This window comes from Jaculus jaculus, chromosome 6 (assembly GCF_020740685.1).
Source record: "Jaculus jaculus isolate mJacJac1 chromosome 6, mJacJac1.mat.Y.cur, whole genome shotgun sequence".
Classification (NCBI taxonomy): Eukaryota; Metazoa; Chordata; class Mammalia; order Rodentia; family Dipodidae; genus Jaculus; species Jaculus jaculus.
Window position 1 is genome coordinate 99255171 of NC_059107.1, and position 16319 is coordinate 99271489.

General features: G+C 46.4%; 1 protein-coding gene across 2 annotated transcripts; it reads right to left on the minus strand.

The window, feature by feature from the left end:
- Positions 1-28: 28 nt before the first annotated feature.
- Mmp19 (matrix metallopeptidase 19) lies at positions 29-12342 on the minus strand. Of its 2 annotated transcripts, none has more exons than XM_012948364.2 (9): positions 12111-12342; positions 11757-11842; positions 8384-8514; positions 7977-8192; positions 3489-3734; positions 2968-3096; positions 1630-1794; positions 1345-1472; positions 29-976 (listed from the first exon to the last, which is right to left on the minus strand). In XM_012948364.2, exons 1-9 carry the CDS (start codon positions 12198-12200, stop codon positions 563-565), a joined length of 1605 nt encoding a protein of 534 aa, XP_012803818.2. In that variant the 5' UTR covers positions 12201-12342; the 3' UTR covers positions 29-562. The 2 variants fall into 2 exon arrangements, with proteins under 2 accessions (XP_012803818.2, XP_045008634.1); XM_045152699.1 differs by having other exon boundaries at positions 12297-12330.
- Positions 12343-16319: the final 3977 nt, after the last annotated feature.

Sequence of the window (16319 nt, forward strand, 5' to 3'; positions counted from 1 at the left end):
GCTAAAGGAAGAGCTGCGCAGCCCTCTCTTAGGAACATGGAGTTAGTCTTTATTAAATACGAATGTGCCAGCCTCTGTCAGGCACTTCACATATAGTATATCACTTAATACAACAACTCTAGAGAATTGGTATTAACTTACTTTGCTAATGGGAATCCAAGTTTCAATGAGATTAATTAGCTTGCTGAAAGCCACAGCCAAGTGAATGTGATTCTCAGGGAGTCTGAAGCCCGTGTTCATTTTACTGGCCATACTGCCTACCTGCACATTACGTAGAAAGAAAAGGACCCAGGCACCCAGCTGTTAAAAAGATCTGATTGGCAATTCCCCCCACCATTGTAGAGCAGATGACACAGCTGGAAACGCTAAGGCGAGGAGAAAATGAGTGGCATTGGTGACTGAATCAGAGTTAAGGGGCCACCTCCTAGGAAGGAAGGAGCCCAGGAAGGTGACCAGAGTTGGAACTTTCAGAGGCACGAGTCCATAGACATGCCTGTCCTGTACCCTGCATAGTTCTAGTGAGCAGACATTGACTGGTTCTCAGGCCCCTGGGTGGGTGACGTTAATGGGGAGTGACAGTGGTAGAGTCTACAGCTGAGCGAGTAATGTCAAAGGTTGAGCCTGTGGGTGAGTAGTCAGTGTCCGCAGTAGTATACATGGTCGAGGGAGTGTTGTCCAAGACCGTGTCCGTGGTTGAACGAGTGCTGTCCCGAGCTGATGAGGTGCTCGTGCCTGGGGTCTGGGGACGACAGTGCATCCAGTTGTGAGCTATCTTTCTTGGATAGCCCTTCTCCACTCGAAGCTGCCGGTTGAGGCGCCAGTACTCTTTGCCCTTGAAGAAGTACACTCGGCCATCACGCCAGCTCAAAGCCGCCGAGGGGTGGTCTGGTACTCCGGTAAATAATTCCTTGATTGGTTTGGGGTAGCGGCTAAGGTCAGTTTGGGCCAACTCGTCCCACTGCCAGTATCCTGAGGCCTGGGTATGTGGTGGATGGGAAGAAAAGGAGAATAAGAAGCTTAAGGACACATCACAGAGACCTATCCTGCAAGTGCCTTTAAGAATGAGACTTGGGCTGAAGAGATGGCTTAGTGGTTAAGGTGCTTGCCTGCAAAGCCAAAGAACCACTGTTCAATTCCTCAGGACCCATGTAAGCACAAGGGGGCACATGCATCTGGAGTTTGCAGTGGCTAGAGGCCCTGGTGCACCCATTCTCTCTCTGTCTCCTATCTCTGCTTGCAAATAAATAAATAAATAAAATTTTTTTAAAGAAGAGTGAGTCTTTCCTTGTCAGAGTAAGGTAGCCCACCCCTCCTCAGGATTTACCCTGTTTTTGAACTTTATACCTTAAAGAGAAACACCTTTTGGTTAAGAGGCCAATACAGAGCTGCATCCAAGTTGGGTTCTACTCTGTTCAGCTTTTTGGGGAAGCCAGGAGACATCTTGAAATTAATGTAGCGCCACACCTTGTCTCCTGAGAACGCATGAGGAAAAGAACAAGTCATCCTGGGTCCTCAGATGGCAGCTCTTGTTTCCGTCCCACCCATTCAGAGGCTTCACAACTTTCCCTCCCTGTATTGGCTTCTTCTTGAATAGGCCACTCCCCTGGTAAGACCTAAGTAACCCCTTACCCTTAAAGAAGTGAATCCATTGTGTTCGAGGAGAATAAACCGCAGCATCCAGGTTCCCTGGGAGTCCCTCCCAAAGGGAAGACACTCTAAACAAAGGACCCAGCCCTGAATCTGTCACAGTCCACACGTAGTCCCCCCTGAAAGCATAGGTCTTCCCACGGGGCCCTAAAAGCAAAGGTGTCAACAAGTCAAAAAGACATGGCAATGCCCTACCTCTCAAAGGCCACTTCTTCAAAAACTCCACCAACTTCAATACAAGAAAGCATTGAGGGCTGGAGGGATGGCTTAGCGGTTAAGGCGTTTGCCTTCAAAGCCAAAGAACCCTGATTTGGTTCCCCAGAACCCACATCCGCCAGATGCACAAGGGGCACATGCATCTGGAGTTCATTTGTAGTCGCTGGAGGCTCTGGCGAGCCCATTCTCTCTCTCTCCCTCTTTCTCTGTCAAATAAATAAAAGTAAAATATTTTTAAAAAAGAAAGAAAGAAATGAGTACTCTGCATCTCCTTTGACGGCGAGTGTTTTAGCTGTGGTCTGTTCAACAAAACAAAAGCCCTCACTCAGACAGCTATTCCTCCTTGGGGACCTCACGCTTCACTCCAAGTGGCTTTCAAGTTCTTCCAACCAAGTGCAAACCTTCTCCAGTAGGCATTCCAATCCAGTCCATCTTGCTACATTGCCATATGTGTTTTTATTGGCATTTGTTCAAGCACGAACATAATGTATTTTAATCATAATCCCCTGTCACTGCTATCTTCCCCCCCCCCTTTCCCAGATGTTGGGTTTGGGGGGAATTGTTGTTGTTGTTTGAGGTAGGATCTCACTATAGCCCAGGCTGGTCTTGAACTCACAGTGATCCTCCTACCTCTGCCTCCCGACTGCTGGGATTAAAGGCAAGCACCACCATGCCCAGCTGGTCCTCTTTTAAGTTGCCACGGAACCCTCCCTTTCCATGCCACATCTTTTTCTCTCTTTAAATTTTTTAAATTTTATTTTTAATGTATTTATTTATTTATTTATTTATTTGACAGAGAGAGAATAGGTGCACCAAGGCCTCCAGCCACTGCAGACAAACTCCAGATGTATGTGCCCCCTTGTGCATCTGGCTAACATGGGTCCTGGGGAATTGAACCTGGGTCCTTCAGCTTTGCAGGCAAGCGCCTTAACTGTTAAGCCATTCCTCCAGCCCCCACATATTTTTTTCTGGTCACCAACCTTTGCCTGAGGTCTAACCTCCATTGTTTCTCCTTGAATTTCATGTCATTCCCATTTTCCCAGGCCTTGGGGACAGTGGGCTGCCCCTTCTGCCTTCCAAGTGCTTGTTGGGGAAGGTTCTCACCCAGCATCATGGCATCCAGTTCACCACTGCAGGGGTTTGGCATAGGACTGGGTTCTGTGGTCACTGGAGATACGGTGGGCACAGCCACCTGTTCCTCTTCCTTGTCACGTGTCTCTGGGCTCTTCTTGCCTGCAAAGTGAAATAATGCTGCCGAGGGAAAGAAGTCAGGGTGCCTGGCCTCTCCACCTATCTGCTGTAAGTTTAGCTCAATGGCCCCACAGGGGGAGGAAAAGAAAACCCTCAGGACATTCCCTTTGTGATAGGAAATATCATGTAATTATCAATATAAGACATAATTTAATTTTAAGACATCAGAAAAAGGTGGAGAAGGCTTGCTAAGATGCTTCTTCTCCATGTCCAAGAATGCATGTGATGGGAGAGAGGCTGAAAGGGTGATTAGACATGAAAGAGTCAGAGATGGAAACAGTTTCTGAAATGAATAAGCCTGAAGAACTGGACAGAGGAAGAGAAAGAAACCAAACTATTTCCTTCAGTGGAGGCTAGAGAGAAGTCAGACTGACCATAGAGAGCCTGGATCCCTGCCACGTCATCTGGGTGCAGCTTGAAGAAGGGCCGGTAGCCAGCGTACACAGGAGCCATGAGTGCCTGGGTGTATCGGGAGTGCCCAAGTCCCAGGGCATGGCCTAGCTCGTGAGCTGCAATGATGCGCAGGTTCACTCCCCGGTACGTGCCCTCAGTCCAGAGCTCATCTTCATCGAAGTGCACACTGCCTAGCTCTGGGATGTCAGCATGGGCAAGGACCCTCCCTGGACAAAGCAAAGGCAGACAGCAAGGTCAAAGCCCACACTTCTATTATGAACTCAAATTACTGCCAGATATGTGGCACGCACCCATGATCCAAGCATTTGGGAAGTGAAGGCAGGAGGATTAGAACTTCAAAGTCATCCTAAACTACAAATATGTTTGAGGTCAGGTGTGGTGGCACACACCTTTAATCCCCGTGCTTGGGAGGCTGAGGTAGGAGGATCAGCCTGAGACTTCATAGTGAATTCCAGGTCAACATGAGCTAGAGTGAGACCCTACCTCAAAAAAAAAAAAAAAAAAGATGAAGAAGAGGAAGAAGAAGGAGGAGGAGGAGGGGAGGAGGAGGGGAGGAGGAAGAGGAAGAAGGCTGGAGAGATGGCTTAGCAGTTAAGGAACTTGCCTTGCAAAGCCTAAGAATTTATGTTCCATGTGAGCCAGACTCAGTGACGCAAGCATGCAATGTCACACATATGCACAAGGGGGCGCACCCATATATGACACTCGTTCACAGTGACTAAAAGCCCTGGCATGCTTTCTCTCTCTTGCTCTCTTAAACTAAAGGGTTTTTTTTGTTTGTTTGTTGGTTGGTTGGTTTTTTTTTTTTTTTTTTAAAGAAGTAAGTGGGGCTGGAGAAATGGCTTAGTGGTTAAGCACTTGCCTGTGAAGCCTAAGGACCCCGGTTCAAGGCTCGATTCCCCAGGACCCACGTTAGCCAGATGCACAAGGGGGTGCACACATCTGGAATTCGTCTGCAGTGGCTGGAAGCCCTGGTGCACCCATTCTCTCTCTCTTTGCCTCTTTCTCTGTCTGTCGCTCTCAAATAAATAAATAAAAATAAACCAAAAAAGAAGAAGAAGAAGAAGAAGAAGAAGTAAGTGATACAGCCGAGCATGGTGGTGCACACCTTTAATCTCAGCACACCGGGGAGGCAGAGGCAGGAGGGTCACTGTGAGTTCAAGGCCACATAATGAATTCCAGGTCAGCCTGAGCTAGAGTGAAACTACCTCAAAAGCAAAGCAAAACAAAAAAAAATGTTTGAGAGAGCCCAGGCTGAACTGAGCTATATGAAACCATTTCTAAAAAAGAAAGAAAGAAAGAAAGAGAAAAAAGGCAGGGCGTGGTGGCACACACCTTTAATCCTAGCACTTGGGAGGCAGAGGTACAAGTATAACTGTGAGTTTGAGGTCAGCCTGCGATGGCTTAATAGTTCAGGCACTTGCCAACAAAGCCAAGGGACCCAGGCTCAATTCCCCAGTACCTATATAAAGCTGGACGCACAAGGTGACACATGCGTCAGGAGTTCGTCTGCTGTGGCTAAAGGCCCTAGCATACACATTCTCTATCTGCCCCTTTCTCTCTCTCTCAAACAAATAAGTAATAAAAATAAACAATGAATAGGGCTGGGGTGATGGCTAAGTGATTAAAGGTGCTTGCTTGTAAAGCCAGATGCAAAGTGGCACATGCATCTGTAATCGCAGGACACCTAAGACAATGGGAAGCAGAACCAGGAGAATATTAACCGTGGGACGGCCAATCTGACATCTGATTGCAGTCAAGCAGTTCATTAAGCAGAACCAGGAGAATATTAACGGCCAATCTGACATCTGATTGCAGTCAAGCAGTTCATTAAGCAGAACCAGGAGAATATTAACCGTGGGACAGCCAATCTGACATCTGATTGCAGTCAAGCAGTTCATTTGCAATGACAAGAAACCACATGGTTTCTCAAAGAAGCAGAGCATAGACACCTTGAAGTTGTCCTATGACTCCCACATGCACTCATGCCCATATACACAAACAAATAAGAAAAAAATAGGGGGACTGAAGAAGATGGCTTAGCTGTTAGGGCATTTGCCTGCAAAGCCAAAGGATCTCGGTTTGATTCACCAGGACCCACGTAAGCCAGATGCACAAGGAGGCACATGTGTCTGGAGTTTGTTTGCAGTGGCTGGAGGCCCTGGTGCGCCCATCCTCTCTCTCTCACTCTCTCTGTACCCCTTTCTCGCTCTCAGATAAACAAATTAATTAAATATATCTTTAAAAAATAGGGGGGCTGGAGAGATGGCTTAGAGGTTAAGGCATGTGCCTGCAAAGCCAAAGGATCCAGGTTCAATTCTCCAGGACACATAAGCCAGATGCACCAGGAGGCACATGCATCTGGAGTTCATTTACAATGGCTGAAGGCCCTAGCATGCCCATTCTCTCTCTCTCTCTCTCTCTCTCTCTCTCTCTCTCTCTCTCTCTCTGCATCAAATAAATAAATAAATAAAATATTTTTAAAAAAATAGGGGCTAAAGAAATGGCTGTTGGCCCAAGGTTCACATCCCTAACAACCCATGCAAAACCAAATGGACATTCATTTGCAGGAACAAGAAACCCTGGCATACATACACACACAAAACTTCCAGCTGGGCGTGGTGGCACACGCCTTTAATCCCAGCACTTGGGAGGCAGAGTAGGAGGATTACCATGAGTTTGAAACCACCCTGAGACTACATAGTAAATGCCCTTTAATTGGACTAGAGGCCCGCTCCACAGGAAGGAATACATCCCTGATACTGAAAACCTAAAACAGGGGTAGTCATGAGCCCTAGGGATGTAACATCTGCTGCTGTCTGGCTCAATATATATACTATGCTCATCAATCTTCCCAGTAAGCACTTCTCTTAATATTCATACCCTTATATTAATGCTACTCTCACTTTTAGTAGAGAATCTTCTCTTTTCAGATGGCAGTGACCTTGGGATGACTTAGAAGGCATCATGGTGCTGGAAAGAAGTGACTGGAGTGCTCAGTACTGCAATATCTCTATCACACCTTCCAAGGCTCAGGGTCTATTGCAGAAGAGGTGACAGAAAGAATGTAAGAGCCAAAGGAAGGGTAGGACTCCTTACAATATGCTCCCCCCAAGACACAAAATGGCCTGGATATCCATGACCTCACAGTCCTGACACTACCTACCCATAATACATCATAAGAGGAGGATAAGATCATGACATCAAAATAAAAGAGAAACTGATTGAGATGGGGAGGGGATATGATGGAGAATGGAGTTTCAAAGGGGAAAGTGGAGGAGAGGGAGGGTATTACCATGGAATATTTTTTATAATCATGGAAGTTGCTAATAAAAAAAAATTTTTTTTAAGTGGTCAGAGTTCAAGGTACAGGTGAAAGAAGGGGCTCCCTGCACATTAAGATTCCAGAGCAGAGTTGGGCTAGAGAGATGGCTCAGTAGTTAAGGCACTAGCCTGAAAAGTCTAAGACCCAGGTTCAATTCCCCAGTACCCACATAAAGCCAGATGCACAAAGTGACACATGCCTCTGGAGTTCATTTGCAGTGGCAGGAGGCCCTGACATGCCCATTCTTTCCCTGTGTTTGTCTCTTTTCTCTGTCTCTTTCCGCTTGTAAATAAATAAGTAAATATTTGTAAAAGGTTAATAAAAGGGGGGGTGCTGGAGGAATAATTTAGCAGTTAAGACATTTTCCTACAAAGCCAAAGGACCAAGTTCAATTCTTCAGGACCCACGTTAGCCAGATGCACAAGGGGGCTCACACATCTGGAGTTTCTTGGCAGCAGCTGGAGGCCCTGGCACACCCATTCTCTTTCTCCCTCTTTCTCTGTCAAATAAATAAATAAAAATAAAATATTAAAGGTAAAAAAGAAAGTTCCAGCCAGGCATGGTGGCCCACACCTTTACTCCCAGCACTCGGGAGGCAGAGGTAGGAAGATTACCATGAGTTCGAGGCCACCCTGAGTCTACATAGTGAATTCCAAGTCAGCCTAGGCTAGGTTGAGACACTATCTCTAAAAACCAAAAATAAATAATTAAGTTTTTTAAAAATTCCAGAGGGCTGGAGAGATGGCTTAGGGGTTAAGTGCTTGCCTGTGAAACCTAAGGACCCCAATTCGAGGCTTGATTCCCCGGGACCCATGTGAGCCAGATGCATAAGGTGGCACATGCATCTGGACTTTGTTTGCAGTGGCTGGAGGCCCTGGCACACCCATTCTCTCTCTCCCTCCCTCTCTCTCTCTCTCTCTCTCTCTCTCTCTCTCTCTCTCTCCTCCTCCTCCTCTTCCTCCCCCCCCCACCCCGCCTGTTTCTCTTTCTCTCTGTCTGTTGTTCTCAAATAAATAAATAAAAATAAAACAAAATTTTTCTTTTTTAAATTCCAGAGACACTGGCTCAAGGACAATAGGTAAACCCTGAGGTCTGAGAGTTGAGACTGGAAACTGGAGCATACCTGGCCCATCAAAGGTGTTGGAGCAGTATGGGCTTTGGCGGCCATGGAAGGAGAGCCGGATGTCCGCCCAGCCAGCCTGCACTTCCCGGAAGGTCAGGGGAGCCACATTGCTCCAGTACTTGAAAGCTTTAAGCAAGGCTGCCCGGGCTGTGGATGGTGGGAGAGTGGAGGGTAGATTCAAGATACGGAAGGTCAAGTGCTTCTTTCTCCAGCGGCCTGGTTAAGTGATCAGAAAATAGATTAGAAACAGATCCTTCTGCCAGTCCAGGAAAGCTCCCCTGGGTTTGGGCAATCACAACCCCTCGAAGCAGCTGATAAGCAGGTGGTCACCCATTGAACTCAGGCTGTCCTAATGTCACCCACACTCGAGAGCCGCCCCGTGCTCCCCTCTCAGGCTTAGTCCTCACCAAGAAGTAGGTATTTAAGAGTCTTCTGGTTGAAGGGGTCCTCCAGACCACAACGAGGCTGCTTCATTCGAGCCCTTGTGGCATCATCCATCTGACCTGAGACTGGCAGTTCAGATGCTTCCTGAAAAGCTCTAGAAAGAAGAGATACGAGTCCACAAGGAAAATCAAATCTGAAATGGCTGGTAACTGGGGATAGATCTTTGGCCTCCTGCTGTGCGAAGTAGTGCCAAAGAATGGAACAAATATTTGAAGCTGAAGAGCCCAAGCCTCCAGTGTTCATAGTTGGAGCTGTCTCTTTTATTTTGCAGAAATGGCAAGACTCCACCTCTCCATTTTTAGCATCTTTTTAGTATGATGGTCCTTAGGTATAGCTTTCCTCCCCTATTGAACTTTCCAACTTTCTCCTGCTACAGGAAGTGAGCACCATCCCACCCTCTCAACCCCAGTCTAGGAAGTCTCCCCTAACTTCTGTGGTGCTGCTCCCTAAAGCCTGGGCCCCTCAGCCTGCTCCCTTCCTGGCTTCACACACCTCCGGCCCAGCATCCACTTATGGCCTGTCATAAGACCCATGGGCTTGTTAAGTAATCTGAACCTTTCTAAGAACAGAAAGAAAATGCTCCCAAATCATAAAAATTTCTTCCCCCCCCCCCCACCTCGTATCCCCCCTCCTGGGGTAGAGTTTTACTCTAGTCCAGGCTGACCTGGAATTCACCATGCAGTCTCAGGGTGGCTTCAAACTCACAGTGATCCTCCTACTTCTGCCTCCCGAGTGCTGGGATTAAAGGCATGCACCACCACGCCAAGCCCCAAATTATGAAAATTTAAAACTACAAAACAGTGGCAGGGAGATGGCTCAGCAGCTAAAGGTGCTTGCTTGAAAAGCCTGCTAGTCCAGATTCAACTCCCCAGTGTTCTTGAAAAGCCACATGCAAGCAGTGGCCATATTATCTGGTGTTTGTTTGCAATAGCAAGAGACTCTAGAGAGTACACACACACACACGCACGCACGCACACACACACACGCGCACACACACACACACACACACACATGCAGAGTAAATAATAATTAAAAAAAAAACACAAGTCAGGCGTGGTAGCATGCGCCTTTAATCTCAGAACTCGGGAGGTTGGGAGGCAGAGGTAGGAGGATCACCATGAGTTCAAGGCCACCCTGAGAGTACAGAGTGAATTCTGGGTCAGACTGGGCTAGAGTGAGACCCTACCTCAGAAAAAACAAACAAACAAAAAACACAAACTAAAGCAGGCGTGGTGTGCACACCTCTGCCCCCAGCATTTAGAAAGGCAGATGTAGGAGGGTCACCGTGAGTTCGAGGCCACCCTGAGACTACATAATAACTTCCAGGTCAATTTGGGCTACACTGAATTCCTACCTCGAAAAAAACAAAAAAAAAACTACAAAATAGGGGCTGGAGAGATGGCTTCGTGGTTAGGGTTTTTGCCTGTGAAACCTAAGGACCCAGGTGCAATGCCCCAGAACCCACATAAGCCAGACACACAAGGTTAAGCATGCACACAACGTGGCACTCATCAGGACTTTGATTGCAGTGGCTAGAGGCTCTGGCATGCCAATTTTCTCGCTCTCAAAAAAAAAAAAAAAACAAAAAACTAGAAATAAATGAATGTTACCCAGGAGTGGTGGCACATACCTTTAATCCCAGCACTCAGGAGAAAGAAGGAGGAGGATTGTTATGAGTACGAGGTCAGCCTGGGACTACATAGTGAATTCCAGGTCAGTTTGCACTAGAGTGAGACCCTACCTCAAAAAAGAAAAGAAAGTAAGCTGGGTATGGTGGTACACACCTTTAATCCTAGCACTAGGGAGACAGAGGTAGGAGGATTTTGAGACCCTTCCTTGAAGTTTTGAATTAAATATCTATACAAGTAAGCATCATGTTACATATAAAGTATTTCATGTGAGTACTTTGAGTACATATCACTGTTTTAGATGTGGCTGGGCATGGTGGCACACACCTCTAATTCCAGCACTGAAGAGGCAGAGGTAGGAGGATCGCTGTGAGTTCAAGGCCACCCCGAGACTACATAGTGAATTCCAGGTCAGCCTGGGCTAAATAAAGCAAGACCCTACCTCAAAAAAAAAAAAAAAAAAGATGTGAAGATATGATGTGTGGGGGGCATCCAAAGGAATGCTCTGGCATTCTGACAGACCCAATGACTAGGCTTATCATCTTATATGTTGTTTCTGTTTTTGTTTTGAGACAGAGTCTCACTCTAGCTCAGCTTGACCTCAAACTCATTATGTAACCCAGGCTATGTAATCCTAGCGTTGTGGAGACTGAAGCAGGAAGACTACCAGTGGTTCAAGACCAGCCTGGGCTACATAGTGAGTTCTAAACCAACTAGAGCTATAGTGTGAGACCTGTCTCAAAAAAAGAATAGTAAAAGCTAAGCATGGTGGCACATGCCGTTAGTCCCAGCACTCGGGAGGCTGAGGTAAGAGGATTTCTATGAGTTCTAGGCCAGCCTGGTGCTACAGAGTGAGTTCCAGGTCAGCCTGGGTTGAATGAGACCTTACCTAAAAAAAAAAAAAGTAAATAATAAATAAAATAAAATATATTGGGGCTGGAGAGATGGCTTAGCAGCTAAGGTGTTTGCCTGCAAAGCCAAAGGACCCAGGTTTGGTTCCCCAGGACCCACATAGGCCAGATGCAGAAGGTAGCACATATGTCTGGAGTTCCTTTACAGTGGCTGGAGGCCCTGGGGCACCCATTATCTATCTCTATCTGCTTCTTTCTTTCCATCTCTCAATCCTCTCTCAAATAAGTAAAAATATTTTTAAAAAGAAACAATTATTTAAAAATAAAAATAAAATATATTAAATAAAAAGTAGCACTCACTATATAGTCCAGGCTGGCTGCAAACTCTTGCTGCTTGTATTAGGCTCCCCTGTGCTGAGATTACAGGTGTGTGCCACCGTACCTGGCCTTTGTGCTCCTCGTATTGTCTCTCCATCTCACCACATGCTCTACCACCCTAAGGGAGATATCACCTGATGTGCTTTAAGGTCAAGCAGAGATGGACCTGGAGAAGGGAAGGATTAGAGAATCCAGTTATGAAGCTAAAGGTGCAGCTCAGTGGAAGAGCACATATCTGACATGTTCAAGGTCCTGGGTTCAATCCCCAGAACTGCCAGAAAAAAAAAAAAAAAGTGCTAAGGCTGGGGATGGTGGCACACACCTTAAATCCCAGTACTTGGGAGCAGAGGTAGAAGGATCGCTGTGAGTTCGAGGCCAACCTGAGACTCCGTAGTAAATTCTAAATCAGCCTGGGATAAAGTGAGAACCTACCTCTAAAACTAAAGGTTAATGAAAGCATGTACCTTATGGCCACTCACCTCAAAGCCTCCGTGACATCTTCTAGCCTGAAGTGATTAGGTCCTTCTAGAGGTTTCTGTAGATACCCATACTGCAGCAAGTAATCCTAGGCCGGGGTAGAAGTAAGCAGAGTGAACTAGGAGCAGTCTCAGAGCTTCCTCCCGACCACAAGCCCCTCAGAATTGGAGACAGGGATGGCAACGCCTGGAGGCCAAGCGCGGGAGGAGGGAGGAGAAGGGGCCGTGGGTCTGCAGGGCAGGTCGTGGCACAGAGGAAAGACAGGCAGCTGGACGGGCGGGACGGAGGCCTGTGGAACTGTGGCACAGGCCCCCTGTCACGCCCCCGATCAGGCTCCTTCTTGCCCAGGGACTCACCACAACTGCCTCCTTCTCTGCAGGCCCCAGAGCCCTGCCGGAGACTGTCATGGCAAGTAAGACACCCAGCCACAGCTGCTGCCACTGCATGGTGCCCACCAGACAAGAGCGCCAGACACCGACGGTGCCCTCTGATCTGAGATTTCTGGGAACCCGGGGAAGCAGGGCTAAGCTGGGAACTCTTACCCCCAGGTCTTTTCACTGTCAGCCTCTGGTCCTCTTTATAACCCTTTCACAGAGGGAGGGGGACAGTGGGAGGTGACTCAACCAAGAGATATGTTGCAACTCACCATTAACCTCTGCCCTCCCAGAGAAGGGGAAACCCAGAAAGCCCCTAAAACCCCTTCCTCCCAGGGCCCTCTGCTGGAGACCAGAGGACACTCTGTACTGCCCTGGGATAGGCCTCCAGCCCGACAAAAACAATCTCTGGAGAGACTAGGGATGAGTAGGACTGCCCCCTAGAGCTGGATATTCCTGTGCCCCAAGGACCCTGGCCAGCAAATCCCTCATTTGTCTTTCTGTTGACTCTTGACAAGGAAAATCAGTAAGAGCAAAGTGGAGGGAGACAGCTGAGTGAGGTAGATTGGGTGTCAATGAAGGGAGTAAGGGTGAGGTCTCAGTTTCTTTGCACCCAAGATTAAGTTGGGAATATATTTGTTTTGAGACAGAAACTGTGTAGCCCAGGCTGGCTTCTTAAACTTTTTTTTTTTCATTCACAACCCCTTTTGCCAGACAATTTTGGGGGGGCCAGATATAAGTACACAAAATAAGTATATAAAATTGATAAACAAATCAAACATTTACTCATGATAAACCATAAAGAATATTTCTGTTTGTTTTTTTGAGGTAGGGTCTTGCTGTAGCTCGGGCTGACCTGGAATTCATTATGTCATCTCAGGGTGGCCTCCAACTCACGGCAATCCTCCTACCTCTGCTTTGCAAGTGCTGGGATTAAAGGCGTGCGCCACCACACCCGGCAAGAGTTATTTTAATTTGTCAGGCATGGTGGCACACACTTTCAATCCCAGAACTCAGGAGGCTGAGGTAAGATGATCACTGTTCATTTGAAGCCAGCCTGAGACTACAGGATGAGTTCCAGGTTGGCCTGAGCTAGAATTAGACCCTCAAAGCAAAAGGGAGGTACTGGAGAGATGGTTCAGCAGTTAAGGCACTTGACTGCAAAGCCTAATGACCTGGGGTGATTCCTCAGTACCCACATAAAGCCAGATGCACAAAGTGGTGCATGCATATGGAGTTTGTTTCAGTGGCTGGAAGCCCTGATGTACCCATTCTCTCTGGCTTTCTACTCTCTGTCTCTGCTTGCAAATAATGAAAATATTTTGGGGCTGGAGAGATGGCTTAGTGGTTAAAGTGCTTGCTTGTGCAGTCTGAGGACCCAGGTTCAATTCCTCAGGACCACATAAACCAGATGTATAAGGTGGCACATGTGTCTGGAGTTCTTTTAAAAAAAATAAAATATATTTTAAAAATTATTATTTTAAAATAATTATTTGATTCTTTGACTGTAATACCATTTATTTACAAAGATGAAAGCAAATCTACATAGTGATGAGTGTGCTTATTTTCATGTATGGAATGAAATCCTGGATGAATATTTGATAGTACAGGACACAGAGCATCTTCAACATCTTTCAGAGCTGGTCCATATTCTGATTTTGCAGTTGTCAATGTGGAGAACACCATGTGGATAAATATGTGGTACCAAATAGCAAAAGTATTTTTAGGGCCACATCAGGAATTTTGGAAACACTGTCCCTAGTCCCAGGCCAAAATTCACTTAATGACTTTATTCAGAAACTCAAGCAGCAAATTTTTATTTTCTACTTTATTTTATTTATTTATTTATTTTTATTATTATTATTATTATTTTTTTTTTGGTTTTTCGAGGTAGGGTCTCTCTAGCCCAGGCTGACCTGAAATTCACTATGTAGTTTCAAGGTGGCCTCGAACTCACAGCAATCCTTCTGCCTCTGCCTCCCCAGGGCTGGGACTAAAGGCATGCGCCACCACACCTGGCCTATTTTCTACTTTATTATTTATTTATTTATTATGTGTATGCTCATGTGATTGTTCATGGGAGTGCACTGTGGAAGGGTGCATGTACATGTGTGTGCAAGCAGAAGCAAGGGGACATTCTGGGTGTCATCCTCAGAAATACCATTCACCTTTTTTTTTAAATTGGTTTTTCGAGGTAGGGTTTCACTCTAAGCTGACCTGGAATTCACTCTGTATTCTCAGGGTGGCCTCAAACTCTCAGTGATCCTCCTACCTCTGCCTCCTGAGTGCTGGGATTAAAGGTGTGCGCCACCACACCCAGCCTTCACCTTTTTTCTTTTTTTTTTTTTTTTTTGCGTATGTGGATCCTAGATTTTATTTATTTTTCTCTTTTTATTTTTTCTCAATTTTTATTAACATTTTCCATGATTATAAAAAGTATCCCATGGTAATACCCTCCCTCCCCCCCTTCTTTCCCCTTTGAAATTCCATTCTTCATCATATCCCCTCCCCATCTCAATCAGTCTCTCTTTTATTTTGATGTCATGGTCTTTTCCTCCTCTTATGATGGTCTTGTGTAGGTAGTGTCAGGCACAATGAGGTCATGTATATCCAGGCCATTTTATGTCTGGAGGGAGCACGTTCTAAGGAGTCCTACCCTTCCTTTGGCTCTTACATTCTTTCTGCCACCTCTTCCACATTAGACCCTGAGCCTTGGAAGGTGTGATCGAGATGTTACTACTCCAGTCACTTCTTTTTTTTTTTTTTTAATTTTTTTTTTTTTTTATTTGAGAGCGACAGATAGAGAGAAAGACAGATAGAGGGAGAGAGAGAGAATGGGCGCGCCAGGGCTTCCAGCCTCTGCAAATGAACTCCAGACGCGTGCGCCCCCTTGTGCATCTGGCTAACGTGGGACCTGGGGAACCGAGCCTCGAACCGGGGTCCTTAGGCTTCACAGGCAAGCGCTTAACCGCTAAGCCATCTCTCCAGCCCTCCAGTCACTTCTTTCCAGCTCTATGATACCTTCTGAGTCGTCCCAAAGTCACTGCCATCTGTAAAGAGAAGGTACTCTACCCAAAGTGAGAGTAGTGTTAATATAAGGGTATAACTATTGAGAGAAGTGCTTACTGGGCAGTTTGATAAGCATAGTATATACATTTTGCCAGACATCAGCAGATGTTACACCCCTAGGGCTCATGACTACCTGTTTTAAGTTTTCAGTATCAGGGATGTGTTTCCCCCCCCATGGAGCGGGCCTCCAGTCCAATTGGAGGGCAGTTGGTTTCCACCATGACAGATGTGCCACTATTGCACCCATTGGCTCATTTGGTCTGGCTGGCCAATGATAAGGCTTGCAGTGTCCATTGTTGAGTATCTTCACTGGTGGTATCTCTTTCTCCCATTGAACTACATGTAGAATGGCTTCTTCCAGCTTTCTGTCAGCTGGTCTACATGGAGGAAGTTATCAGCTCAGTTCCAGCAGGATTTCTCAGTGGCCTTGCAGCTCAAGTTTGTGGAGTCTTCAGCAGTAGGGTCTTACCATCTATTCCTGGTGGGAAAACAAGGGCCTTGGCAATGGCCTATAATGTTTTGGGGGCATCAGGGAACTCCCTGGCCAACAACTCACTAGAAGGTATCCCATCCCTGGCACTGAAAAATTTCTAACAACGATCTATGGCTCCTGAGTGTTCCATTGTCCAAAACTGGAGGATTCCATATGATTTATTTGCATCCTCTTAGATTTTGATTAGCCCTCCCTCCACCTTGCCTTTACTCAGTCTCTACCCCTGACCTCACTTTGGGCCTTTTCACTCACTCACCTTTTTTTGGGACAAGATCTCTCACTGGCCTAAACTCAGAAATCAGAGTAGGCTGGCTGACTAGCAAACCTCAGTGATTCTCTGGTCTCCACAGCCCAAAACTGGGACTACAGACATGTATGTGCCACCCTGCCCAACGTCTTCATGTGGATAGTAGGGATCAAAGTCAACTCCTCAAGGTTCAGAAGCAAGTATTATTTACCCAGCCTTGTTTGTTTGTTTTTTTAGCCCAGGATGACCTGGAATTCACTATGTAGTCTCAGGGTTGCATTGAACTCACAGAGATCCTCCTACCTCTGCCTCCCAAGTGATGTGATAAAAGGCGTATGCCACCACACCCAGTTTTGTTTTAACTTTTTAAAAAATATTTTAT

Bases quoted from the DNA above. Each gene is read 5' to 3' on its own strand.
- Mmp19 (XM_012948364.2), bottom strand. From the start codon at position 12,200: ATGCAGTGGCAGCAGCTGTGGCTGGGTGTCTTACTTGCCATGACAGTC. The intron at 3,735-7,976 runs GTATGCTCCAGT...TGCTTTGTCCAG, and splicing joins CAACACCTTTGATGGGCCAG to GGAGGGTCCTTGCCCATGCT. The intron at 1,473-1,629 runs GTAAGGGGTTAC...ATGCGTTCTCAG, and splicing joins ATGGATTCACTTCTTTAAGG to GAGACAAGGTGTGGCGCTAC.